The sequence below is a fragment of the Macaca fascicularis genome, chromosome 14 (genome assembly GCF_037993035.2).
Source record: "Macaca fascicularis isolate 582-1 chromosome 14, T2T-MFA8v1.1".
Taxonomy (NCBI): domain Eukaryota; kingdom Metazoa; phylum Chordata; class Mammalia; order Primates; family Cercopithecidae; genus Macaca; species Macaca fascicularis.
The window spans coordinates 32,013,934-32,040,299 of NC_088388.1; the positions used below are offsets into that span (position 1 = coordinate 32,013,934).

The 26,366-nt window shown below is 43.4% G+C and overlaps 1 protein-coding gene across 10 annotated transcripts in view; it reads right to left on the reverse strand.

Annotated features, from left to right (window-relative positions):
• The window catches only part of KIAA1549L (KIAA1549 like), a 292,279-nt gene that overhangs the window by 96,857 nt on the left and 169,056 nt on the right, over positions 1-26,366 (reverse strand). For all 10 annotated transcript variants that reach the window (XM_065528331.1, XM_005578244.3, XM_074013979.1 and 7 more), the window contains 6 exons: positions 24,074-24,189; positions 20,726-20,945; positions 19,744-19,877; positions 11,784-11,946; positions 10,041-10,100; positions 2,562-2,713 (listed from right to left, as the gene is read on the reverse strand). In XM_065528331.1, the coding sequence (XP_065384403.1) occupies positions 2,562-2,713; positions 10,041-10,100; positions 11,784-11,946; positions 19,744-19,877; positions 20,726-20,945; positions 24,074-24,189 (845 nt within the window). The remainder of the gene's footprint in view (positions 1-2,561; positions 2,714-10,040; positions 10,101-11,783; positions 11,947-19,743; positions 19,878-20,725; positions 20,946-24,073; positions 24,190-26,366) is intronic.

Consider the following 26,366-nt stretch of genomic DNA (forward strand, 5'->3'; position numbering starts at 1 on the left):
TTTAGTGGTCATATGTTTCCTCTTAGGCCTCAGTTTTCCAAATACGTTAACTAGAGAAATATCTTTAGATTCCAGACAGTTAAATCTCCATATTCATGAGGGTAGCTCATCTTTTAAAATGATCTAAGCCCAGAAGAAAGGCTTCAGGGTAGAAGCATATTGTAAGCCACATAAAGTGAATTTTTGGGGGGAAACTGGGGCATGTTATTCCTTTCCCTAGTGGAAAAGGAGGTGGGGAAAGTGTTAGAAGAATCTGGTAGAAGTTGAGTGACCATTCAAATATCTAATAGCTTCTCTCAATTTCAACTTAATAGTAAATTCTTCCTGCCAAGATTTCTTTAAGGGTATGTTACAAGATGATCTACACCCTCTGTAAATTATGGATTTGCAGAAATAAACCCCTACCTGCTTCCCTCAGACTTTCCACGCAGCTAAAGGGGCCAAGTGCACTGAGCTCTTAGAAGAAATGAGAGAGGACTGGATGTGGTGGCTCACACCTGTAACCCCAGCACTTTGGGAGGCCAAGGCGGGTGGATCATGAGGTCAGGAGTTTGAGACCAGCCTGACCAGCATGGCAAAATCCCATCTCTACTAAAAATACAAAAATTAGCTGGGCACGGTGGCGCACACCTGTAATCCCAGCTATTCAGGAGGCTGAGGCAGAAGAATTGCTTGAACCCGGGAGGCAGAGGTTGCAGTGTGCCAATATTGTGCCACTGCACTCCAGCCTGGACAACAGAGCAAAACTCTGTCTCAAAAAAAAAAAAAAAAAAAAGAGAGAAAGAACACCTCTCTGGGCCCTTTGGCATGCAAAATGTGTTAGATTTCTTAGGTTTACAAATAACACCAGGGTTGTACGGTGGCCCCTTCTCCCCCTTTGGCTGATGCAAATCCCAGTTCCATTATCTGAGCACCAGTGACTTTCTTCCTGTCATTTGGAAGAGTGGAAATGATAGAGCTCACATGGAACCTACAAAGGAGAACTCACAAACCTGACATGCGAGTTTAACCATCACTTTACCTAGTGATAAGGTCATTCCAGACCACAAAGACTTTTAGAACCAAAGCAACATCCAATAGGACAAAGGGCCAAATTCACCAACTGCGAATGGAGGGACCTGGAGTCTCCATCAGGGGCATGATGATGACTCATGCAGGGAAGTGTGTTCATTAAGATGGGTTGTTTATACTTTCAAGATTGCCTGGGGACAGGATTTGCACACAGACTATGCTAATGGCTTCAATTTCCTTTAAAATGCTTACTCATAGACAGTGTGATACTATGCATGTGTGCTATGGTTCAGTTACACCTGAGATGTGGTCAAATCATCAATCAGGGGTTCACATGCCAGGGGTAGTCTGCTTGATTCCAGTTAGGAAGTCCCCATTCCGGAGGCAGCTACCAGGAGTGCTTCTCTAATTTGACATCATGCTAACAGGGCTTTGTTAATTAGCGCAACAAATTAGTTGACAAAAAGTTAGACGTGAGTTCTCAGTGGTGACAGTACAATTCAAGATAGGTAGACCTGGCTAGAATACACCAGAGAGGTTCCCATTCTTGCAGGAACTGGCTAAAGTATCCAGAGAGGTTTAGAATCTCTACTCCTGGGGATGGCTACTGCCTTGATTGGGTGCCCTCAGAAGCAGACCCTGAGAAGAGCTGAGTGCTTCTAGTTCATCTGAGTGGTGCAACGAACTGGCAGGAGGGTGAGGAGGTAATACAGGAATAGGAAGGAGCCTACAAGGGGTGCGTTATTAAGCCAGTTACTGCAGTCAATGACTAAAGCTTAATTCTGTGGGAAAGCTTTGAAAATGATCTAAAACATACATTTCAGAATTCTCCCAGCCAAGAAGTGAGAGAACCAGGTTATTTATAACTCTGGTAATTCCCAGGCACTTCCGACCAGCATGGCATGGGCAAAGCAGGTTTTGACATCTCAAAAGTAGCCCTCTGAAAAAGATTCAGAGGCTGGCTGTTGGAACTCCAACTGGAATGCACAGAAACGGTAAGGGGATGTGGGCTGGATACAGCTAGTGTCACTACACTCCTCCAGCCTAAATCTCTACATCGTCAGGTGTCCACTATAAGCTTGGAGGGTTCTGTTTGTTGAAACTGACTACACACAGGTAACAGTATCCTGTCTCTGGAATAATGGTGCATCTGCCATTCAGAGGAATGGAGATGAAAGGGTCTAAAAGGACAGAGAGCTGGGACTTCATTGAGCTTACTGAACAAGTTGATGATGAGTCTGTCCTTGCTTACCAAGAATTTTTTGTTTCAAAAATATCTGCCAGAGTACAGATTTTGTACTGAGACTTCCTTGTAGTTATAACCTAGTTAGTGACAATGTTGGAAGAGCAGCAGACTCTCACCCTCCTTCATGTTTTTGATGGTTATGACCATCAATTCCCAAAACCTAACAGCAGCATTGATAAAACGGCTGTCAGTTTGCAGCATGGATGCTCCTCTGTGCACACTGACTTATTTAGTCTCAGGAAGCACACTCCCCCCTCTCCACCCCCAGTTATTAGAAAACCCCAGTGGCTCTGTATACACCTACCTGCACGGTGTAGCTTCCCAGGGTGGTGGCCCGTTTAAACCGCCGGCCTTGTTGCTGGGACATCATGAATAGCTGGGCCAGGCGCTGCTCCATGACCCGGGCAAAGCTCTGGTTGTGCAGGCCCACCAGCGAATTGTCCACACCCTGTAGCACTGTGGATGCAGAAGGCAGAGGAGAGGCTCAGCAGGCAGGTTTTCTGCTGATTCAGTAAGCACAAGCACCACTGACCCTGCACAGGCCACCAAGGGCCACTGTGTCCTACCTCATGTTAGGGCCTGGCCATCCTTACCTCATTTCACCTTCGTGACAGCCTCATGACAATCATTATCCACACGTTATAGATGCTGAAAAGATTAAGTGACTTGTCTGAGGTCACACAGCTAGCAACCAGCAGAGTCAGGGTCCAAACCCAAGCCAGACTGTGTAACTCCAGAGCCTCAGCTCTTTGCTCTGTGAGCTGTGACATTGCTAATGTTGCTGTATTTAACTCAAACTTCACCTAAGATGATTATCTGTGTTGCTAAAAGTCCACATGGGAACACAGCACAGCTGTAGGTATGGTTAATGGGTATTTTTGCTGGTTTCCACTCAAGGTCTGGCTCAGAGCTATTCCTGTTTTCTTCTGCCTTGTCAATAGCTTTGCTGAGGAATCTGAGCTCCGTCCTGCAACTCAATCCCTTATATCTGGGCAGACTACCCTGTGCAGTGTCCTCATCTCTGCCTCCTCTGTGGAGTCCTTTGAATGCCCACCCTAAAGCTACCCAGACCCCTCAGATGCTCTCTCATTCAAGAAGAGGATGGCTGAATGGAAAGAGTGGGCCATCTCTTATGGCACTTGTCAATTCAGGGACCTCAGGCAAGCCACTGGCCCTGAGTCCAAGTCCTTCTCTGTAAAAAGGCAGTAAGAAAGTATACATTGAAGGGGTGGCCTGCCCCTCCACACCTGTGGGCCTTTCTCGTCCCACTCTTTTCAGGTGGGACGAGAGACTGAGAAAAGAAAGAGATACAGAGACAAAGTATAGAGAAAGAAAAGTGGGCCCAAGGGACCAGTGCTCAGCTACCGAGAACATGCTCCAGCACTGGTCTCTGAGTTACCTCAGTATTTATTGATCATTATCTCTACCACCTCGGAGAGGGGGATGTGGCAGGACAATAGGGTAATAGTGGGGAGAGGGTTAGCAGGAAAACACGTAAACAAAGGTCTCTGTGTCATACACAAGGTTAAGAAAAGGTGCCGTGCTTTGATGTGCACGTACATAAACATCTCGGTGCATTAAAGAGCAGTATTGCCACCAGCATGTGTCACCTCCAGCCTTAAGGCGGTTTTCTCCTATCTCAGTAAATAGAACATACAATTGGGTTTTACACCGAGACATTCCATTGCCCAGAGACTAGCAGGAGACAGATGCCTTCCTCTTATCACAACTGCAAAGAGGCCTTCCTCTTTTATTAATCCTCCTCAGCACAGACCCTTTACCGGTGTCAGGCTGGGGATGGTCAGGTCCCAGGAGGCCATATCTCAGGCTATCACATGGGGAGAAACCTTGGACAATACCTGGTTTTCCTAGGCAGAGGTCCCTGTGGCCTTCCGCAGTGTATTGTGTCCCTGGGTACTTGAGATTAGAGAATGGTGATGACTTTTAACAAGCATACTGCCTTCAAGCACTTTTTTAACAAAGCACATTCTGCATAGCCCTAAATCCATTAAACCTTGAGTCAACACAGCACATGTCTCTGAGAGCACAGGGTTGAGGCTAGGATTACAGATTAACAGCATCTCAAGGCAGAAGAATTTTTCTTAGTACAGAACAAAATGCAGTCTCTTATGTCTACTTTCTACAAAGACACAGTAACAGTTTGCTCTTTTTTTCCCCCACATACATCACAGCCAACATAAGCCCAATGAGTTCTAGGGTTTAAATGAGACAGGATATGTAAAGCGGCTTAGAACATTGCCTGCTGTGAGGAAGGTAAAGAGGACACCCTTCTTCCCCATCCTTTCTCCACCATTAGGCTTCATCTATAGCCAGGGTATCCGTGGTCAACAGGTACAGCATGAATGATGGTTTCAGCCATGGCCAATGCAGGGAGGACGGTTTTCAGGACCACTAGGGCTGTTCTAGGACTGCTGTGTTCACTTACTATCAGGGCGACTCCCTTTTTCTCTCTACCCCCAAAGTCCAGTTCTTGTTCCACATCCTTTGGGAAACATACTTCACCCCAAATACACAAAGGCTGCCTTCAAACATAGTCATGTTTAAAATTAAAAATGTGAAAAACAAATCTCATTTTCTTAAAGAGACCAAAACTTGCAAGGGTTGGGAAGATGAGATTTTTCATTTAATAGAGTTTGTTCTACCAGAGCCCATCCAAGGATCAACATTACCATCCACCTACTAGGATATGGAAATAGCTTGGATGTGAAGAACGTTATGGCATCCAGTACAACAGGGGGCTACCAGCAGCCAACACTAATGATCACATTCCATACAAGCCCAGATAACCGTATAGAGAATGTTTAAATAGATCAAGCGAGAAAGAAACCCCACAGCTAGGTCTCTGAAATTACTTCTTTGAAGCCATGAATGCCAAATAATCCCCCTGGAGGGTATAAAGCAGTTCTTTTTCTCTTTCTAGGGCCCTGGTGAGACACTCCCAGCTCATGCATCAGCCAAATTCCTGCAAATTCATAAAACAAAGAGTTGTGCTGTTCCCACTGTGTCAGGTCCCAGAGGACCCCCAGAGTCCCTCATGACACAGCTATCAGATCACGGAAGGGCTGGCCCACCTCTTGTCCCCAGACAGAAAAGCCCACATACTTGCTAGTTCAAAGATGGCTCCTCTAGCAAAATAATAGATCAAATGACCGAAGTATTACTTCTAAGTTGTCCTCTCCTGACCACTGGCCAAGAGTGAGAGAGGGGACACAGGACAGTCAAGAGGTGTCATCGAGGATTATTTCATGGGAATCTTGGTGATGCTTCAAAGGCAGACATCAAATAAAGGGAATAGTCAAAAGCCTCCAGGGGACAAAAAAGTTCTGGAAATAGCAGTGGTGGTTGTACAATATTGTGGATATACTTGATCCCACTGAATTGCACACTTAAACATGTTCAAAATGGTAACTTTTATGTGAGTTATATTTTACAATAAAATTGTTTTCTTTTTTCTTTTGAGGTAGGGTTTCTCTCTGTTGCCCAGGCTGGAATGCAGTGACAGGATCATGACTCTGCAGCTTCGACCTCCTGAGCTCAAGCAATCCTCCAGCCTCAGCCTCCAAGTAGCCTGGACTACAGGCATGAGCCACCACACCAGCTATTTTTTGTTTTGGTAGAGATGAGGTCTCACTATGTTGCCCAGACTGGTCTCAAACTCCTGGACTCAAGCAATCCTCCCATCTCAGCCTCTCATAGTGCTGCGATTACAGGTGTGAGCCAACACATCCAGCCAATAAAAATTTTTTTGAAAAAAAAAAAAAGCCTCCAAGGAAGTACCGGAGGCTGTGGGAATCTCCCACAGAGTTACAGGGGATCAACTGGACAATTTCCACAGCTTCGTCACCACTCTTTGCAAAGAGAATGTGTCCTTCTTAGGGGGCAGCTGGGGAAGAGCTGGAGTTGGAGGCAGGGCCCTGAGTCTGCCTCCTGGCTTCCCCTTCCTGAGTATTTTCAGGCAAGTTGCTGAGTTTCTCTATGCCTCAGTTCCTCATCTGAAAACACAGGCATCACAATCTACTACTGATCGTGTCATTGTTAAGAAAAGATAATTCAATAAAAAATGCTGCTAGCCTGGTGCTATCATTAAGGCCTCGATGGAACAGCAATAAATGGTAGCTGCTGTTGTTACAATGTGCCCCTTCTTTGCTAAACACAGAGGAAGAAAACACCTGTAAGGCATGGAAATGTGTCCCAGGACATGGCTCCTCCCCTTTTCCCTGAAAAATGTGGCAGGCTCAGGCTCCTCAGCCCTCCCTGTCCACCTGGAAGGCAGCAGAAAGGGACATGTACCCCTCTCTCTCGCAGAGACACAGAAACCACAGAACCACAGAAGTTCAGACCTGGCGCAGATAACCAGGAAGACACCAGCCCCGCAGCACATCAGTCAGGGCCCTGGCCCCCCAGCCTCGGCCACCACTGACTCAGCTTAGAGGAGTTGGGCACGTCCCCAGCTGTGTTCAAAGGAGCTTTGTCCAGAAGATTCAATGACTTTCACATCACTATTCTCTTATTACTTCTTTATTCACAATCACACTGGGCTCTACAACTCAAGTGATGGGGCCTGGTTCAGCCTTCTGTACTCAGGCTAAGTTGTTTTATTTGCGGTTGGATCCTACACATTTAGCACTGAAAGAATCTTAATGTTCAGCTAATACTTCTCCCTCCCCCCAAAAAAGGAGAATATGAAGTCCACATGGCCTGAGTGGCTTGAGCTCAAGGACACACTAGGTTAGAAAATGGCAGAGCTGAGACCAGAAGAAATTTTTCCGTTGCTGGGTCGGGGATATTTTGCCTCTGGCGAGTGAAATAAAGGCAGATGGATAAGCCTGAAATGGGCTCTCCCCTCTGTCTGGCAGCAATATTGAATCTGCACATTTCTATCTTGCCTCGTATATACAAACTTCACTGCAGGACCCCTGAGTGGCAGGGTAGCCTCTAGGTTCTCTGTAAAGAGACTTCAGGAGTCACTTTCAGCCAATGATTTTTCCATCGAGAAGGGACCCACCCTCTGAGGCAGGAGAAGTATGTATAGTTTGCAAAAACCTATTTCATATAAGTTTAGTTGGAAAACAGATGAAAACATGTCAGGCTTTTATAATACAAACTACAGAAAAGAGAATTGGCTCCAAATCCTCTTGGCTGTTAGAAATGGGCAGAAGACAGAAAGCCTGTGATGCGTGTCTAGGGGTAAGGGCTGAACAAAGCCTCATAGGTCCCCATCCCCTACCCTTTTGGTAAATTATGGGGCAGGTTGGTTGGTGGCTACCCAGGGGTTCAGAAGGTGCTCACAGTTGTCAAAGGGAAGGCAGGATGATCATTCTGAGACCTGGTTCCAGCCCTTCCCATGCACTAACCAACGGATCCAGCTAGCCCTAAACACAGTGATGGAAGCCACTGTTTATTCTGAACACCAACAGTAATAACAAATAAGGGTTTCATAAATGAGTGGGCAGAGGGCTAAGTCTGAGGAGAGTCCTGAAAACAAGACCTGGAATGGAGATTTTGATTAAGGTTATGTTACCAAAATAGAGGCAGGGCAAGACACGGGTAGATGAAGAAAGGATGACATAAGAGGTTGTCAAGGACAGCCTGTGGTGATGGGTGAATGCGTTATCAATTAAAGTTAATAGAAGGGAGGAATATCTCCACCTTAAAAAAACATCATTCCTTGTAAAGAAAACATGATTTTGTAAATGTTACATAAGCCGCTAGCTCCAAAAATGTGTTGCTGGGTTAGCACTGTTTTCTCTCTTGGGCACAAACTCTGGTGAGCTGGTTTTTTTGCTTGCCTCCTTAGCAGGTAAAATGATTTCTACATACCGATGGCTCTGCAACGGGGGGAAAGAAATGCAATGTTCTGCAATTTAGAAGGGTTCTTGAGCAGGCTTCATCCAGCAGGGGTGTAGAGTCCTTAGTATTTCAGGCAGCAGTCCATCTGCTGCTTGCTTGGGACTGCAAGTGAGAGAGGGGATGGGAGAGGACAGAGGGGAGGTTTGGGACCAGGTTGCTCACCCAGGCACATCTTCCATGACGTGCAGGATCTTCCTCCATCCTGTTACAGGCTGACATGTGTTCCCCCAATTCCAATTCCTTTTTTTTTTTTTTTTGAGACAGTCTCACTCGGTTGCCCAGGCTGGAGTGCAGTGGCACTATCTTGACTCACTACAACCTCTGCCTCCTGGTTTCAAGTGATTCTCCTGCCTCTCAGCCTCCCAAGTAGCTCGGATCACAGGCACCCGCCACCACACTGGGCTAATTTTTGGGTGTGTATCTTTAGTAGATATGTTGGTCAGGCTGGTTTTGAACTCGCAATTCACCCGCCTCAGCCTCCCAAAGTTCTGGGATTACAGGGGTGAGCCACTGCACCCAGTCTGTCCCCCCAAATTCCTCTGTTGAAGCCCTAACCCCAAGTACCTCAGAATGTGACTGTATTTGGAGATAGATCCTTTAAAGAGGTAATGAAGTCAGGCGGGTGTGTTGACTCACGCCTGTAGTCCCAGCACTTTGGGAGGCCAAGGCGGGCAGATCGCCTGAGGTCAGGAGTTTGAGACCAGCCTGGCCAACATGGTGAAACCCCATCTCTACTAAAAATACAAAAAAAAAATTAGCCGGGTGTGGTGGTGTGTGCCTGTAATCCCAGCTACTTGGGAGGCTGAGGCAGGAGAATCGCTTGAACCTGGGAGGTGGAGGTTGCAGGGAGCCAAGACCGCACCATTGTACTCCAGCCTAAGCCACGAGAACGAAACTCTGCCTCAATTAAAAAAAAAAAAAAAGAAAAGAAAAAAAAGAGGAAATGAAGCTAAAATGAGGTCATATTGGGGAGCCCTAATTCAATATGATGTTGTCCTTATAAAAAGAGATTAGAATAGAGACAGACCCAGAGGGAAGGGCATGTGAAGACGCAGGGGGAAGATGACCATCTCTAAACCAAGGAGAGAGGTCTCCGGAGAAGCCAATCCTGTAACACCTTGACTTTAGACTTCTAGTCTCCAGGATTGAGAGCAGATAAATGTCTGTTGTTGAAGCCACCCAGTCTGTGGCACTTGGTTATAGCGGTGCCAGTACACCTCATATACTTCTCCTCCTGTTCCTCTCCTTCCTGGCTAGGCTGGCCACTTTTCCTCCTACAAACATCTGTTCTTCAGCTCTCAATCCTTGTTTCTCCAATCCCCAAAACTACTGTCTGGCTTTTGAAAAACACAAAGAAGAACTTTTTTGCTGTTCCATAAAGATCCACAGGAAAATGTCAAGGAACAAAAGAGAAAACGCCGCCAGAAGAACCCCCTTCTACTTCCAAACACCCTCACTGTCAAGACATGCCAGGATTGGTGTGGGTGCGTGTCGTGCCAGGGTGGAGAGGCAAGTGCATGCCCGGCCTTCCTCTAACTTTAATTTGGGTTTTATAGGGCAGTCCAAAAAGGCTTTCCATTTATAAACTGATAACTATTCACTACAAACTGGTGCCCTAGACCTTCTTCAGTTAACACTGTAACTTCTGATAGGGTCACTTTTTGCAAAGAGGAGGCCACTGAGTAAGGACTTGAAAGCTGTTTTGAATTTTTAGCTAATATTCATCTTCAGTGTGATGTTCTTTTCTTATCTCAGCTTATCCCATTCACTTCTGGTCCTGTAGAAGTAACTCCTTGACTTAAAAGACAGGAGCAAAGAAAAGTGCCAATCTGATTAATGAATGGTCTACAGTTTTAAAAAAATAAACAAATCTGAGAGCATGAAGAGGGGAAATAACAAAATAAGAGATTACCTGTGATTACCCAATAGTCTCTGGTTGTTTCTGATATGTCAAGGTTGGGATATTCCAGTGCTAAAACAAATAAGAAACATACCCAATTACTTTTATAGGTTTGATTTGTTTTATTTTATTTAGTTAGTTATATTTGAGATGGGATCTTGATATGTTGCCCAGGCTGTTCTTGAACTCCTGGGCTCAGGTGGTCCTTGCACCTAAGCCTCCCGAGTAGCTGGACTATAAGCACGCGTTATGGCACCTGGCTTATTTGAAATTTCGTTAAGGAAAACAGATATAAATGACAAAAGAGCAAGCGGCTAAATCCTGCTTTGTGATTCTTAGGGATTCCAGGACATATGAACCAAAACTATCTCACTGTTTAGAAAACCAAAAGACTCAATAAAGGTCCAACTTGTAGATGAAGAGTTTTCTAGGATTTGTGAGTTTCTGCCCTTTCCGTTTTTTCATCAAAATCTTCTGTTCCAACAGAACACCTTCTTTATCGAGACCCACAGCAGGAACCTGTCTTTGCTGTGGCTTTCTCTTAAAAAATCATTGGACCACCACCAACATTGTTAGGAATGATTATCTCGGATTTTTCCAATGTCAAGGACTTAAGTTTAGTAGCCAAATGCTTGTAACAAAAGGCCCATATTTCTTTACAAGTATGGGGCCTACTGGAGTTGATATATGCAAAGGGATTGGTACACTGCCTCCTCGCATATGGTTAGTGCTCAATAAATCGTAGTTGTTTTCAGAAATAAAAGGATGATGGAAAATGCTGACATGTGACATAATGCCACCTTTTATGACATCATCTTTTCCCTAAAATCCAGAGTCATCTTTCCTTATTATGTGGACCTTTACAAAAGCTTGCCATTAAGCAAACATTTGAAAAAAATTCTGAGTGGCTGCCGTGTGCTAAGTACATTCATACACATTATCTTGTCTATTTACAGTATCAAAAACAACTCCAGAAAGAAATTATGGGACAATTGTGCTAATATGTATTAAAAAATAAACTTGCCCAGCGACCTTGTGAAAGGTAAGAATGTTTAAATTTAGGAGTATAAACCTTTCCATCCTTTGGCTACCAAATAAACATTTGGATACAAAATGTAGCCTGCTGCATCTCTGAAGTCTATGCCTATTGCATGGTAATGAGGATTATGTAACTGAAACATTAGAAAAAGATGAGGCCACAAGACTACAGGGGCCTCAGCAACTGAAGTCACACCATGGACTGCAAATGAGTTACATTATGATATCTGGAGGCAGAGCCGAGCCTCAAGGTCTGGGAACCTTTGCTGATGGCATAAGAGGGAGAAAAACCATAGCAACCCAGATTGCTTAGAGATCGGTTGCCCTAGCAGGCAGAATTGTAAGCTCAGAAGGCAGACTGCTTGGGTTCAAACCCCAGGTCCCGTGGCTTACTAGCTAAGTGAGAGCGGGTACCTCATGAAACCTCTTAGAGCCTCAGTTTTCTCCTCTGCAAAATGGGGCTAATTTTGCATCTGTCTTATAGGGCAGGTCTGAGGATTAAATGAGATAAGAGAAATGCAAAGGACGAAGGAACCTAGCAAGTGCTTTCTTTGATGTGTACTAACCTTTTTCTCAATTCAACCTTAATCCGTCACATATTTTAGCTGTCACTTTATGATAAAGGTGGTAATATGTGGCCCGGCACTATAAATGTTTGCTAAATGGAGAAAGGTCCCGGGGAAACATTTGGGTCCCCGTAGGCATGGCCATACTCACGTTCAGCAATGGTGAGCGGCGGATAGGTGAGGTAGAATCCCACCAGCTCAGCCGAGAGCTGGCTGAGGAGGCTGCTGGCGACGGTGCCATTGAGGAATGTGCTCTGATTGCCCACGACGTACACCAAGGTGACTGCCTGGGAGGCATTGGACGTGCTCACAATCTGAATCAACACAGGAGAAAAGGGGAGGGAGACAGGCCAAATAAGACCACGGTGTGTTTCATGGAGGCCATGGGAGGGGGAGGCTAAGCAGGAGTTGAGGGAAGGAATGAAAGGGGGTCGGGGAAAGAGCAAGGAAGAGACAAGAGTAACCGTCATCATTTCTGATTGCTTGCTGCATGCCAGGCAGGGTGCTAAGGGCACGTCATCTCATTTAATCCTTACCACAACCCTAGGAGATGTATCCAGTGATGACCCCCTTTCACAGATGAGGAAACCAAGGCCCAGAATGATCAAGGGACCAACCCGAGGTCACATGGCTAATAAAGGATGGAGTCAGGATTTGAACCAGGTGGTTTGACTCCAGGTTCTTAATCACTGGTATGTGTATCTTTTCCTGGGCTAAATAGTTTTAGGTTACTTTTATGATTCTGAAAATATAAAATAGACCATTGCAATGTTACATTTAAAAAGGGCTCAACTGCTCAGAGAAAGCCTGAGTCAAATTTTCAGGGAATTCAAAAGTTGAAAGGACCAGGAGCGAACAGAGCTGAAAACCAGTCTGGTCACAGGCAGAGTGACAGAACCTAATTAGAAAAGGAATTCAGAGGCCAGGCACAGTGGTTCACACCTGTAATCCCAGCACCTCGGGAGGCCGAAGTGGGCGGATCACCTGAGGTCAGGTGTTCAAGACCAGCCCGGCCAACATGGCGATACCCCGTCTCTACTAAAAACAAAAACAAAAACAAAAACAAAAAACAAAAATTAACTGGGCATGGGGTGTGTGCCTGTAATCCCAGCTACTCAGAAGGCTGAGACAAGAGAATCGCTTGAACCCAGTAGGCAGAGGTTGCAGTCAGCTGAGATTGCACCACTGCACTCCAGCCTGGGAGACAGAGCAAGATTCTGCCAAAAAGAAAAAAAAAAAAAAAGGAATTCAGAAATATAGAATATGCTTTTTAGAGAGCAATTACATTTCCTTGTGGTCTATTAATTCAACATTGAATGTGTAAAACATCCTATGAGATGGCATGGTTTTCTTTTCACATTTTGTCTAAGCCAGTTTTTCAGTTGCTGGAAAATGAAGCTTTCTGGGTCAATGTATGAACAAAAATATCCCACAGATGAGATTTGAAAAATATCGTTAGTGGGAAGTCATTCAACTTGGTGGGGCCTTTTTCTGTGCTGGGTGCCTTCCCTTCTCCCTCCAGATCCTCCTGCCACCCACCCTCTCTGCCCTGTCTGGTGCCCCTGGAGGCAGATCCTTGTGGACAACCCCCATGGGCTCCACTGCCTTTGGGAGGATATGGGAGGGAGGGAGGAGAGTGAGGTCAAAGTATTGATGCCGAGGACTCCCTCTCCTTGGGGGTCAAAGCTCACTCTCATCAGGCAGCTGAACCTCGAACCCTGCACCCATCAGGTCCCAGCGGTTAGAGCTTTGGGTACTGTACTGCTCCTGCGGTTTCCCCAGAGCCTGCCCACTCTTCTTTCTACAAAGCCACCTGTATGTGAGTGCAGCCTCCCTTTCCTGTCAGGACACTGACTAATACCCTGTCTTTACCAGACCTTTGGATGTTCAGATATTAACATCTCTGCCACCTTCCCGTTAAAAAAATTTTTTTACAGGCTTTAAAAAATGATACATAATATTTATCTATATGTAGGCGGTACATGTGATATTTTCTTACATGCATAGAATGTGTAATGATCAAGTTAGGGTTTTCAGGAAATCCATCACCCAGGAAACTATTGAGAAGAGCTCTTCATTTTATTTCTCACTTTTTCCCATAAGTGGGAGATCTCTCTCTCTCTCTCTCTGTTTAGAGACAGGGTCTCACACTGTCCCTCAGGGTGAAGTGCAGTGACCTGACTGTAGCTCACCGAAGCCTTGAACTCCTAGACTTAAGCGATCCTCCCACCTCAGCCTCCTGGATAGCTGGGACTACAGTAGGCACACGCCACTACTCCCAGCTAATTTATTTCATTTTCATAGAGATAGGATCTCACTTTGTTGCCCAGGTTAGCCTCAAATTCCTGGGCTCAAATGATCCACCCACCCCAGCCTCCCAAAGTGCTGGGATTACAATTGTGAGCCACCACACCTGGTCCCTTTTTAATTGTTTAATCCAGAGCCTATATTCCCATGACTAACAATAAACTGAATCAGTATGTCTGTTCAACTCTGACTGTCTCCTCTGGAAGTATTTTTGGAATGTGGTTTAGCCTCTTCCCCAAGGCATGAATACCTGTGGTTAAGCATATTCTTTCTGAAGGTACCAAAAAGAAAGGCACTTCTTTCTGAACAATTCAAAAAACTTCACCATACGGCCACCTGAAAAAATAATAACTAAAAAAAAAAAACAACCTTTTCAATCTTTATCTCTATTGTGAACATTCTGTTTTACCTCAACAAAACCAAATCCTGGCTGGGTGTGGTGGCTCATGCCAGTAATCCCAGCACTTTGGGAAGCCGAGGCAGATGGATCACTCGACCCCAGGAGTTCAAGGCCAGCCTGGGCAACATGGCAAAACCCTGTCTCTACAAACAATAGAAAAAAATTGCCAAGCATGATGTTGCATGCCTGTAGTCCCAGCTGCTTGGGAGGCTGAGGCTGGAGGATCACCTGAGCCCAGGAGTTCGAGGCTGCAGTGAGCCATGATTGTGCCACTGCACCCCAGTCTGGGAGACAAAGTCAGACCCTGCCTCTAAAACAAAATGAAAGGAAAACCCAAATCCTACTGGAGCCCGAGGAAACCTACAAAGTTTGCAATGTGGGTGCCTCTGCATATACTACACTTGACTGGTTAAGTTTTAATTATTTTTTTATTGTGGTAAAATGCACATATAAAATTTAACCATTTTAAGCGTATAGTTCAGTGGCATTAAGTGTATTCACACTGTTGTACATCACCACCATCCATCTTTAGAACCTCTTTATCATCCCAAACAGAAACTCTATACCCAGTAAACAACTCCTAATTTCTCCCTCCTCACAGCCCCTGGCAGCCACCACTCTACTTTCTAGATACCTCTTATAAGTGGAATCACTTATTAATTTGACAATTCTAGATACCTTTTATAAGAGAAATCATACAGTATTTGTTCTTTTGTGGTTGGCTTATTTCACTTAGCAAAATGTCCTCAAGGTTCATCCATATTGTAGCATGCATCAGAATTTCCTTCCTTTTTAAAATTTTTCTGCATTCCAATCATCCATTACTTCCTTCATTTTTAAAGGCTGAATAATATTCCATTGTATGTATATATGCCATTTGATTATCCACTCATTCATTAATGGATACATGAGTTGCTTCCACATTTTGGCTGTTGTGAATAACGCTACTATGAACATGAGTGTATAAATACCTGTTTGAGTCCCTACTTTTAATTCTTTCTCGTATATACTGAGAAATGGAAGTGCTGAACCATATGGTAATTCTAAGTTTAGTTATTTAAGAAACCACCATGCTGCCTTCCACAGGGAATGCACTATTCGACATTCCCACTAGCAATGCATTAGGGTTCCAATTTCTCCACATCATCGTCAACACTTAGGACTTTCTATTTTTTGAGAATAGCCATTCTAATAGATGCGAATAGGTATCTCATGGTTTCGATTTGCATTTCTTTAATGATTAGTGATGTAGAGCATCTTGTCATGTGCTTAAGTCATCTGTATATCTTTTTTGGAGAAATGTCTATTCAAGTCCTTTGCTCACTCCTTGTTTTTTTTTTTTGTTTGTTTTTATTATTGAGTTGTAGGGATTCTCTACATATTCTGAGTAGTAACTGCTTACCAGATATATGATTTGCAAATATTTTTCATTTATTCTATGAGTTGCTTTTTCACTCTGCTGGTAGTGTTTTTTGATGCACAGAAGTTTTTAATTTTGATGAAGTCTAATTTGCCTTTTTCTTTTGTTTGCCTGTGTCATGTCCAACAAGTCATTGCCAAATACTGTGTGTCACGAAGTTTTTCCCCTCTGTTTTCCTACAAAAGTCCTATAGTTTTAGATCTTACATTTAGATCTTTGATCCATTTGGAGTTATTTTTGGTAGATGGTGTTAAGTAAGGATCCAACTTCATTCTTTTGGGATCACATGTGAATATTCAGTTTTCCTAATGTGTTAAAAAGACTGTCCTTTCCCCATCAAATAGCCTTGGCACCTTTGTCAAAAAATATCTGACCATATACAAGAGGGGTTATTTCTGGGCTCTCTCTTCTATTCCATTTGTCTAAATGTCTGCCTTTATGCCAGCACCACATTGTTTTGATTACCATAGCTTCGTAGTAAGTTTTGAAATCAGGAAGTGTGGGATCTCCAACCTAGTTCTTCCTTTTCAAGATTGCTTTGGCTACTCACAGCCCCTTGAGATTCCATGGGAATTTTGGGGTTAATTTTTCTATTTTGATAGGAATTACATTAAATCTTCAGATCCCTTTGAGTAGTGACAAACAATATAAAATCTCCCAATCCAGCCAGGTGTGGTGGCTCACACCTGTAATCCCAGCACTTTGAGAGGCCGAGGCGGGTGGATCATGAGGTCAGGAGATTGAGACCATCCTGGCTAGCACGGTGAAACCCCATCTCTATTAAAAAAATACAAAAAAAATTAGCCAGGCGTGGTGGCGGGCGCCTATAGTCCCAGCTACTCGGTAGGCTGAGGCAGGAGAATGGCATGAACCTGGGAGGCGGAGCATGCAGTGAGCCGAGATCGCACCACTGCACTCCAGCCTGGGCAACAGAGCGAGACTCCGTCTCAAAAAAATAAATAAATAAAATAAAATCTCCCAATCCATAAGCACAGAAAGTCTTTCCATTTGTTTGTTTTCTTTAATATACTCATTTTTTACAGGTAAGAAAAGTGAGGTCATTCTTGACGCATACTTGAGAATAGCTCCAAAAATAAGAGGCCTACAGGTTCAAGGTCAGGGCACTGGTCCCTGAAATTCATGCCCTGTCCCCCAATAGAAGCGGTTCCTACAGGGAACACTTTCCTGTCACCCTTGAACTCTTAGACTCCTGCAGCCTCTAACCTTATCTCTTATTTACCCCTCACTCATGCCATGATTCATTTGGCTAAGAAGAACTATAGGCTGATGGAACAGAAAGCTGTTGTTTGCCTACCCAGCATCTATCCTCCCTTCTTGATAGCATCACAATTTTCCTCGGGGAACCACTTCTCCTCTTTGCTCATGTGTTCTGGATGGGGCTGCCCCACCCAGGTTTCAGGAGCAGTCAGGCCTACTTCATTGGGACATTTAATTTCCTTGGCCAGTTAGTGATCCACAAAGGGCATAGTAGGTTCAATGAGAGCTAATCCCAGGAATTTTACTGGAATGACAGCAGGAAAGGCACTTTGGTCCTACAAGACTGTGAGCAACAAGGATGAGACAAATCTGGGGTTGTGAGGGGCCACCCCATGGGAGCCACAGACCATGCCAGTGTAGAGCAAAGCCAACCAAGAAACGAAGAGAGAGCTTGATGAAGACATCATCTAATCACCTGGATACAATTATGTCTGAATAAATAAATATGAACCTTTCAGTTACGTGAGCCAATCACTTCCTTTTTGCTTAAGCTTCATCAGCTTAGATTCTGTCCCTGGCAACCAAAAACATCCTAATTGAGTCCACTGTAATCTAGTCCCTAATACCAAACTTATACAAGTTTTTAAGTCGGTTTTTCAATGACTCTCTGAGCAAATTAATTAAATATTTACATGGTCTTATTCCACAAAGGATTCAAGGTGCCTTACAAATTATATATTATACAATATAAAAGGAAAAGTTATTAATTATAAAACCAGGCCCTGGTGAAAGACAGCCCCAAGGGAACATTAGCATGCAGTTACCATGTGTAATACAGGGGCCCTGAGGGTTACTAAATCCAGTCAACAAATTTGGCTCTGGGCTTCCTGTCAGCCAAGGCAAAAATGGAAACAGGGTTAACAAAAACAGTTCATCCAATTATCCATTCATTTCAAGAGCTGTTTAAATGTTCAAGAGCATTTAAAATCTATTTAGATGTAATCTTCAAACCACCTCCTATAGTTTTTTCCAAGGAAGGTTTGTTACTTGATCTATAAAGTTTCCTCTAATGGCCCATAACTACCATATAACACCACAAGGACGCTTCTTAAGGCCAAGGGCAGCTTATCTAAGTGTCCTTCCCAGTGCCTGATAAATAGCAGGCACTCAATAAGTCTGTGCTTCCTGAATACAATTAAAGTATGCTGTGCTGCCAAGATCTAACTAGGCTCATGCACCTGTGAGGATCACAAATCCAATCAGAAAGAAAAAGAGTTGCCACAAGAGAGCTGAGTCACACTCCTTACATAAATCTTCAGTCTGTGACACATTTTTAGATCTTCATCTAACATGAACCAAATCATAATGAGATGCTTCCATCTACACTTTGGATGAATCTAGAACAGGAAAGCTGCTCACTCACTCAAGTTAAACTGTAGGCTTTCTACATCATATTGGCTTTGCCGATAATTCACTTATGCTAAATGTCCATTTTAAAACCACTGGGTCTAATTGCAAAGGCTTTAGTTCAGTAGTCAAAACAGAGACATTGAAAAGAAGAGTTAATTGGGGGCTAGATGAATATCATTAAGAAGCATCTGTCCTTAGTGGGATATCTATGTAATTGAAAAAAAAAAAAAAAAAGGTCTGAAAAAGGCTTTTGGTGATGTGTACATTGTTAATCCAAAAAGCTGAGATGCAGTGACCCAGGTGTGATGGTTCATGCCTGTAATCCCAGCACTTTGGGAGGCCGCCAAGGGAGAATCACTTGAGCCTAGGAGTTTGAGATCGACTTAGGCAATATATGGAGACCCCATCTCTACAAATAACTAAAAAAATTTTTAAAGGGCTGTTTAAATGTCCAAGAGCATCTAAAATCCTGTCCCCCAATAAAAGCAGCCCCTACAGGGGACACTTTCCCATCACCCTTTAACTCTTAGACTCCTGTAGCTTCTAACCTCATCTCTTACTTCCTCCTCACTCACGCCATGATTCATTTCCCAGGGATTTTTCCTGGGAAAGAATTCCGTTGTTTGACACAGGCTTCATTAAGGACCCCATTTCTACATTGCATCGATGTGAGTATAGCGTAGTGGATAAGAACACTGGCTTTTGACTGAAGTCCTTCTTCCATTCTTTACTAACTGTGTGACTTTCTGGAATTTTCTTAGGCTCTCAGTTCTCTGTGAAATGGGAGTAAGAATATCTCCGAAAGATGTCTTAAGTATTATGTAGCAAAATATTTGTAAAACACTTAGCACAGTTCCTGGCACATAGTAAAGACTTCAATATAAAATGCATGTGTGTGTGTGTGAGTGGGCGTGTGTGTGTGTGTATGTCTGTGTGTATGTGTGTTGGCATGTGTCTAAACTAAGGTGACTAGAATATAAGCCAATGCCTAAAATTACAGAATGGGCAAATCTTGGTGACTTAGCTACTTAGAATTGATTCATTTATTCATTTTATATTAGACATTTGACATATACAGTACAGACTAATTCAACTTTTCAAAATAATAAACGTATTAGAAAGGCCTGAGAAAGCATCCCATGGGGAAAGAAATATAAAACCCAAACCACAATAGGCGCACAGTGACACAGCATCCCTCCTGTCATGGCCAGATCCCAGACATCCTCACCAATGTCTGAAGTGCAAAGTAACATTTATACATGGCAGCTCTGAAAGGGAAGACCCAAGTCATTTCTTGCCAGAATCTGCATTGTGGTTGTCCGTCAACTACACAGCCTGAAGCACCCTCCTCCCTACCTGAATTGTCAAGTTGCTTTTGGTATTCAGGACTTTCCTCTCAGCATCCTGGAATGCTTTCTGCAGCCTCTGTTCCATTGTCTGAGCAAACTTGCAGGACTGTATGTTGTCCGCTTGGCTCACAAACTGCAGCACTAGAATGAGAGTAGTCAATCAGTGTTCACCAAAGCTCCATGCCTCAGTTCCTTGGATTTAACGGTGGTCATTATACAAAACAGCATGATTTCAGATGAGAGGAATTAGGCAAATAAATAATAAGGCCAGACAAGGTTTGATTGTAGTTTTGAAAGTGGCTCTTAAGATGATTTATAACACAGAAGAATTAAAAGCACGATCAAACCAGAGATTCCCTCCATTGCAAAAGATTTTATGATTTTATCTGATTGGAATATGCAGACATCTGCTCAAAGACTGACAAATCATAATCTAAGAGAGATCGTGCCTTCTGTTTCTTCGGAGGGAAGAAAATCAATTGACCTCCATTGCTAAGTTGATAGAGTATTTTGATTTTAAGAGTTTCTCCACTCCTGTCGGTTACAAACTTTGCAGACCAGAAATCACCAGAGAGTTTGAAAAAAATATATTCTAAGACCTAAACTCAGAGATTCTCATTCAGTGGCATCTGGAACCCATTGCTCCAAACTATAGATTTTTTTTTTTTTGCACGTTCCACTATTATTAGTATCCACTGATAATATAGAAAGAAATATAAAATATAGTACCTGGTGCTCAAAAGTACTAAGTACGTAAATTGGGAAGGAAGGTTCCTATGATAGAACATTTCTAGCAAATCTAGGGTTGAAAGAGTTTAGGCTCATGTGCAAGGAACTTGGACATTTGATGAGCAGGGCCCCTTGAAGAAGATTCACAGGGACTTTAAAAAACGACACAGCAGCTAGCGATGGAGTTTTTAAACAGGTGTCCACTTGGTACTGCCCTGAACCCAAGAATGGATAAAATCCTTTCCTTCCGAGTCACTTGCCTGTTTTTAGCTGGAAGTAGCCTGCAGGCTGGGGATTCCATGGGGAGGCAAGTACTGCCACAGACTGTAAGTTTGGGGTGTGTTGCTTCAGGTCTGCAGTGACGTTGCTGACTCCATACACACCCAGCATTTCCATCACCACAGCAGGCAAATACACCAACCTCCCTTTGGTAGCATAATAACCAACTGTGACATTATGAGAATATTCCAGAATGTCCACCTACAAAACAAATGGACCCACAAAACCCATTGTTTATTTCCACAGTACTTTAAGTTCTTCTTGGTATTTCTTAGAACCACGGCTGTTAGAAACAAGACTGGAGAATAGAACGTTCTCATTCAACAAATATTCTTAACAATCCTATAAAGCATAATTTGGACTGGCAAGTCTCAAAATATCACAAAAACAACAAAATATAATTTACATCAAATCTTCATGGAATAGAATTGAATCTGTATCTTCTTTATTCTTTAAGTGCCTCAGTATAATCCTGTGACCATCCATTATTATTACCAAAAAGGTAGAGAGGAGAAAGTAGTTCAAAGAGATTGTCAGTGAATGAAATGCTGGGGAAAATAACTTTTTGTATTTCTCATCATTTATGAGAATTAAAAGGTAGAAATGATAGATTAAGTGGGGGCACCTTTGGGGCACAGGTCAAGAAGTAAAGTGAATTCCTCTTTCTAGAAGCAGAGAGAAGACTCGTTCAGACTCTGTCCTTGGCGTGTAAATTGGTTCAAGACCAAGGCGGGGATGCACCACAGAGAATTTCTCTGACAGCTGAATCCTAGGGGACACTGATGGTCTGAGCTCTTTCTGTCTCAATTGTAGGATTTTGAGGCTTTAGATTTTATTCTTATTTTTCCTTTCTTGATGTTACATATTTACGGTTCAGGTTTTTTAAAAATTTCTTTTGGTTTTTATATATTAAATGTAATGTTTATTATAGAATTTGTGTATTTGAAAAACAGAGAAAAGAGTTACATAAACACAGACATATATGTATGTAGCTCCTTTTTTTCTAAGTTTTTATTGTGGTAAAATACACACAATATACAATCTACCATCTTAACCACTTTTTAGTGTGCTGTTCAGTGCTATTAAACACAATCATAATGGGTGTACAGCTATCACTACCATCCATTTCCAGAACTCTTTTCATCTTGTAAAACTGGAACTCAGGGTTTCGTTTTGTGAGTGTTTGTTTGTTTGTTTGTTTTTTGGACAGGGTCTTGTTCTGTCACCCAGACTGGAGTACAGTGGTGTGATCACAGCTCACTGCAGCCTTGACCTCCTGGGCTCAAGCAATTCTCCCACCTCAGCCTCTCGAGTAGCTAGGACTATAGGTGTGTGCCACCATACCTGGCTAATTTATATATGTTTTGTAGAGATGGAGGTCTCACTACATTGCCCACACTGATCTCAAACTGCTGGCCTCAAGTGACCCTCCCACCTCGGCCTCCTAAACTGTTGGGACTATAGGCATGAACCACTGTGCCCGGCCAGTAAGTTTTTGACACCTGCTGTCTCCCCATCTTCTTGCATCTCCGTGTGTATTTTCCAAAGGAAGCAAGACAACTGATTTTGCAACAGGATGGGTGTGTCTTTCCTTCCTCCACATTGTGTGCTCCCCCTCAGTTTTTCCTGAAGATGGTGCTCAAGATGATTTTAGGTGGAACAAGAGGTATTTCAGCATGGAACGTGGACACAGCACAAGACGACACTAAATCAACTAAACCACTCAGTGAGAAAGTTGTTCCCTTTCAACCCTTCCAATGATCCCAAGGAATAAGTCTCAGTTTAGTGAATATTTGCTTTTAACATTTCTCTAACCCTTGCTAATTCCTTTTTTAAATAAACAAACAAACAAAGGGATACCAGACTCAGCCTTAGAGCTTTCTGCAAGCAACAACCTCTAGCTTGAATTTAACAAGCTGTTTGGTTTCCACTATTCTCATTCTTACCATTACCTTTTATTTGTGGCAAATGATCTTGATTTCCATTTATGGTGTAATATCAAATGCCTTTTCTACTTAAGGTTTTAAAAGAAAGCCCATTAAAAAAAAAGAGAAAAAAAACAACGAATACTCATGGTCACACTGGTCTGTGATGATATGTAGCAATAGACCAAAACTATAAAAGTAGTTTGAGAATGACTGAAGATTAGTGAAAATTGTATCAGGCAACTAAATGGAAATATTCACCTTTTCAACTTCCCATAAAGTTTCTGGTGCAGAAATCATAAGAGCCTCTCATAGAATGCATTTCTTTCTTTTTTTTTTTCTTTTTTAGAAATATATAAAAGAGATCGACAATGACCAATAAAGTATGTGCCAAATCTCCTTTCTAGTCCTCGGTGTTGATGGGAGGGAAGGGGGTCGGTAAGCTGACTGCAGCTGTAGGACAGAACATCAAAAGAAGAAGCCAGAGCAATAGTTTTTAGTGGTGCAAACGGGAGTCTACTGACTGCCAACTGCATTTACTGTTTGAAAACTTGGAATCAAACCCAAAGATGTAAAGTGAAGCTTCCATCTCTTAGATAAGCCGTCAAAATCAGCCAGCACTCATTAAACAGTACTTGGCATTAAAAGAAAAAATGTTTACTTCCCTGTCTGCAGTGGGCAATTTAAGCAAAGACAGACTCGATTTACAGGTCAGGGTAATTTTTGAATGTCCAGAAATAAATCACTCTTTATGATAGTGACAAAAATAAGGGGAAAAGCAATGGAGAGTTTTCTAGAGAATTACACGAACAATGTAAATACTTTCCCCAAACGATGGGATAATGGGATGGTTTAAAACAATATATCCAGGCTTGTTTGTTTGTTTGCTTTTGAGGCAGAGACTCACTCTGTCGGCCAGGCTGGAGTGCAGTGGCACGATCTCAGCTCACTGCAACCTCCACCTCCCGGATTCAAGCGATTCTCCTGCCTCAGCCTCCAAGTAGCTAGGAGGCACCCACCACCACGCCCAGCTAATTTTTGTATTTTTAGTAGAGACGGGGTTTCACCATGTTGCCAGGCTGGTCTCGAACTCCTGACCTCAAGTGATCACCCACCTCGGCCTTCCAAAGTGTTAGGATTATAGATGTGAGCCACACGCCTGGCCAATATATCCAATCTTTAAAAAGAAATCTAGACATAAAGCAATTAGTCTCCATTTTCCATCTCAAAATTAGACCTTTTTCTTGAGCCACTACACATTAGCTAGTTGTCAAAGTGAAGACAGATTCTACTTCTGGCCAGTGTTGTTATGATGTCTAGAAAGGAGGAAAACAATCTCAACATATTCTAGACCCAAGAGCCAGACTGTGATGGATTAGCTTGGTTACAAAGCAAAGCACTTACGTGAGCTGAGACATCGTTCTGGTGGAAAGCCTTCCGCAATGCCTGTGTGAGCCCTTTGGCGATACTGAACTTCAAGGATTCACTGATCTGCGTTCTCCTTTGGGTGAGAAAGAGAACTGTGGAGCAAAATAGAAGCATGGCAATCAGGCAAGGCGGCAAGCCTCATCATTCACTTGCCCTCCGCTCCTCCCAGCCGCCACCTTCTGCAAGTTCTGGGCAGAGATGGTAAGCACAGGGCCATCAGTGACGGGGTGGGCTGGGCTGGTAGCTCTTTGGGTCCTGCTAAAGTCCTAAGGAAAGAAGGCCCTAGCCATTTGTGTGACCCAAGTAGAGAGAGAGCTGGTATGCTGGTGGCATTTCATTTCTGACAGATGCTGCCTCTGACTTTGAAAGCCGGCTTGACAGTGTATGCGATGAAATTCCTGCAACGACATTCACGGACAGCCTCCTTAGGTGCAGGCCCTGAGCTCAGTGCTGCAGCCTCAAACAACCTTGGATTAGGAAGGTGCCATCCCCGTCTCACAAGTGGGATGGAGACACAGGACAGAGAATAGGCATTTGGGATCGAATGTGACAGGTGTTGTTTGAAGGGAAGCCTAGGATGCTGCCAGAGCTCCTAGGAGCACCCAGCCCTGAGTTTGGTAAAGGGATGGGGATCAGGGAAAATTTCCATTGGAACTGATGCTTCAGCTAAGTTCTGAAGGATCACCAGAGTGAAATTTGACAAGGGGGAAGAGATTCCCCTCACCCCCTCTCAGCAGAGGGAGTACCAAGCACAAAGGCACAGGGGAAAGAAGCAAAATATTTCAGTGTACAGTAGTTCCCTCTTAGCCCCAGTGTTGCTTTCCATGGTTTTATGTACTGGAGTCAACCACAGTCTGAAAACAGGTGAGTATGGTATTTTGAGAGAGAGAGTCAAAGAAAGGGAGAAAAAGACCACATTCACATCACTCTTATTACAGTCTATTGTTACCCTTGTTCTGTTTTATTACTAGTTGTTGTTGACCTTTACTGCACCTAACTTATAAATTAAGCTTTATCATAGGTATGTATGAATAGAAAAATTCACAGTTGATATGGGGATTGGTACTACCTGCAGTTTCAGGCATCCACTGGGGGTCTTGGAATAGATCCCCTGCAGATAAGAGGGGATGACTGTAAATATATGTTTAAGCTTGGTCCTAAGGGCAATGAGAAATGAGTTTTAAGCAAAGGAATGCATTTTAGAAGGTTCTCGACTGCAGACTGGAGAACAGATTGAAGAGGGGGGACTCTGAAGGCAGAGAGATAAATGTGGCTGTTGTGGCAGAAATTTAGGTGAGTGATGATGACAGTGTGAACTAGGGAAGTGGCAGTGTGAATGAGGATGGAGAGAAGGGGTATCCAGGAGGTAGAAGTGAAAGGAACTGGTGATTGATTAGATGTAGCTGGGTTGGTGGGGGGCTGGGAAGAAGACAGAGAAGACAATGTTTCCAACTCCTGCCTCTGAGCGGCCAGGGCTGCCTGCCACCCAGAGGAGAGTGGAATGGAGCAGGGACAGAGAGTGGAAACCCAGATGGTATAATTTCTTGAGAAACAGAAAGAGATACTGTACTTTTTGCTATGCCTAATTTCACAATTTCCCATTTTAGAATACGATATGTCTCAAGATATAATTTCATTTAATTCTTTGTGGGGTGAGGAGGAAGGCAGGATGTGAGCATTCAACACTGGCGTGCTCTTCCAAATAATTTGTCTAATGTTTTTTCTAGCAAACATTGCCACACTATGAAAAGCTCTCCATGCATTCTAGGCCTGCTTTGCTACAGCTGGGGAGTGGGGGCTTGAAAGATAGCATCCCATCCTTGCTCACAATTCTGGTGCTGCCCATCCCACTTTTTCAAGAAAATCTTCTTTCTAACATCAAAAGAAATCCTGGGCTCCCACACAGTGTGCAGAAGTTGTACTTTTGCTATCAGCTAATTGAAAAAATGCAAGACAAAAGCCTTTCTGAACTCTGTAGCACTTCCCAAGATGTTATATTTTACGAGCCACATCATTCATTCATGTAAGACATCATTGATGCAAAACAGTACCTTTGCATTCTTAGACCCACTGGCAGAACTGTGGTTTCTGGGGGCTTCTGATATCAGGACTGATCCTAGGACCAGATCCATGCTGCATCAGGTTCTCTCTCCTCTAACACTTGCTAAATCTCATGGTTTCACAGCTTTGGCCCTATGGATGTTTTAGGCTGGATTAATTTTTGTGGTTGGGGCTGTTCTGTGCAATGTAAGATGTTGAGCAGTATCCC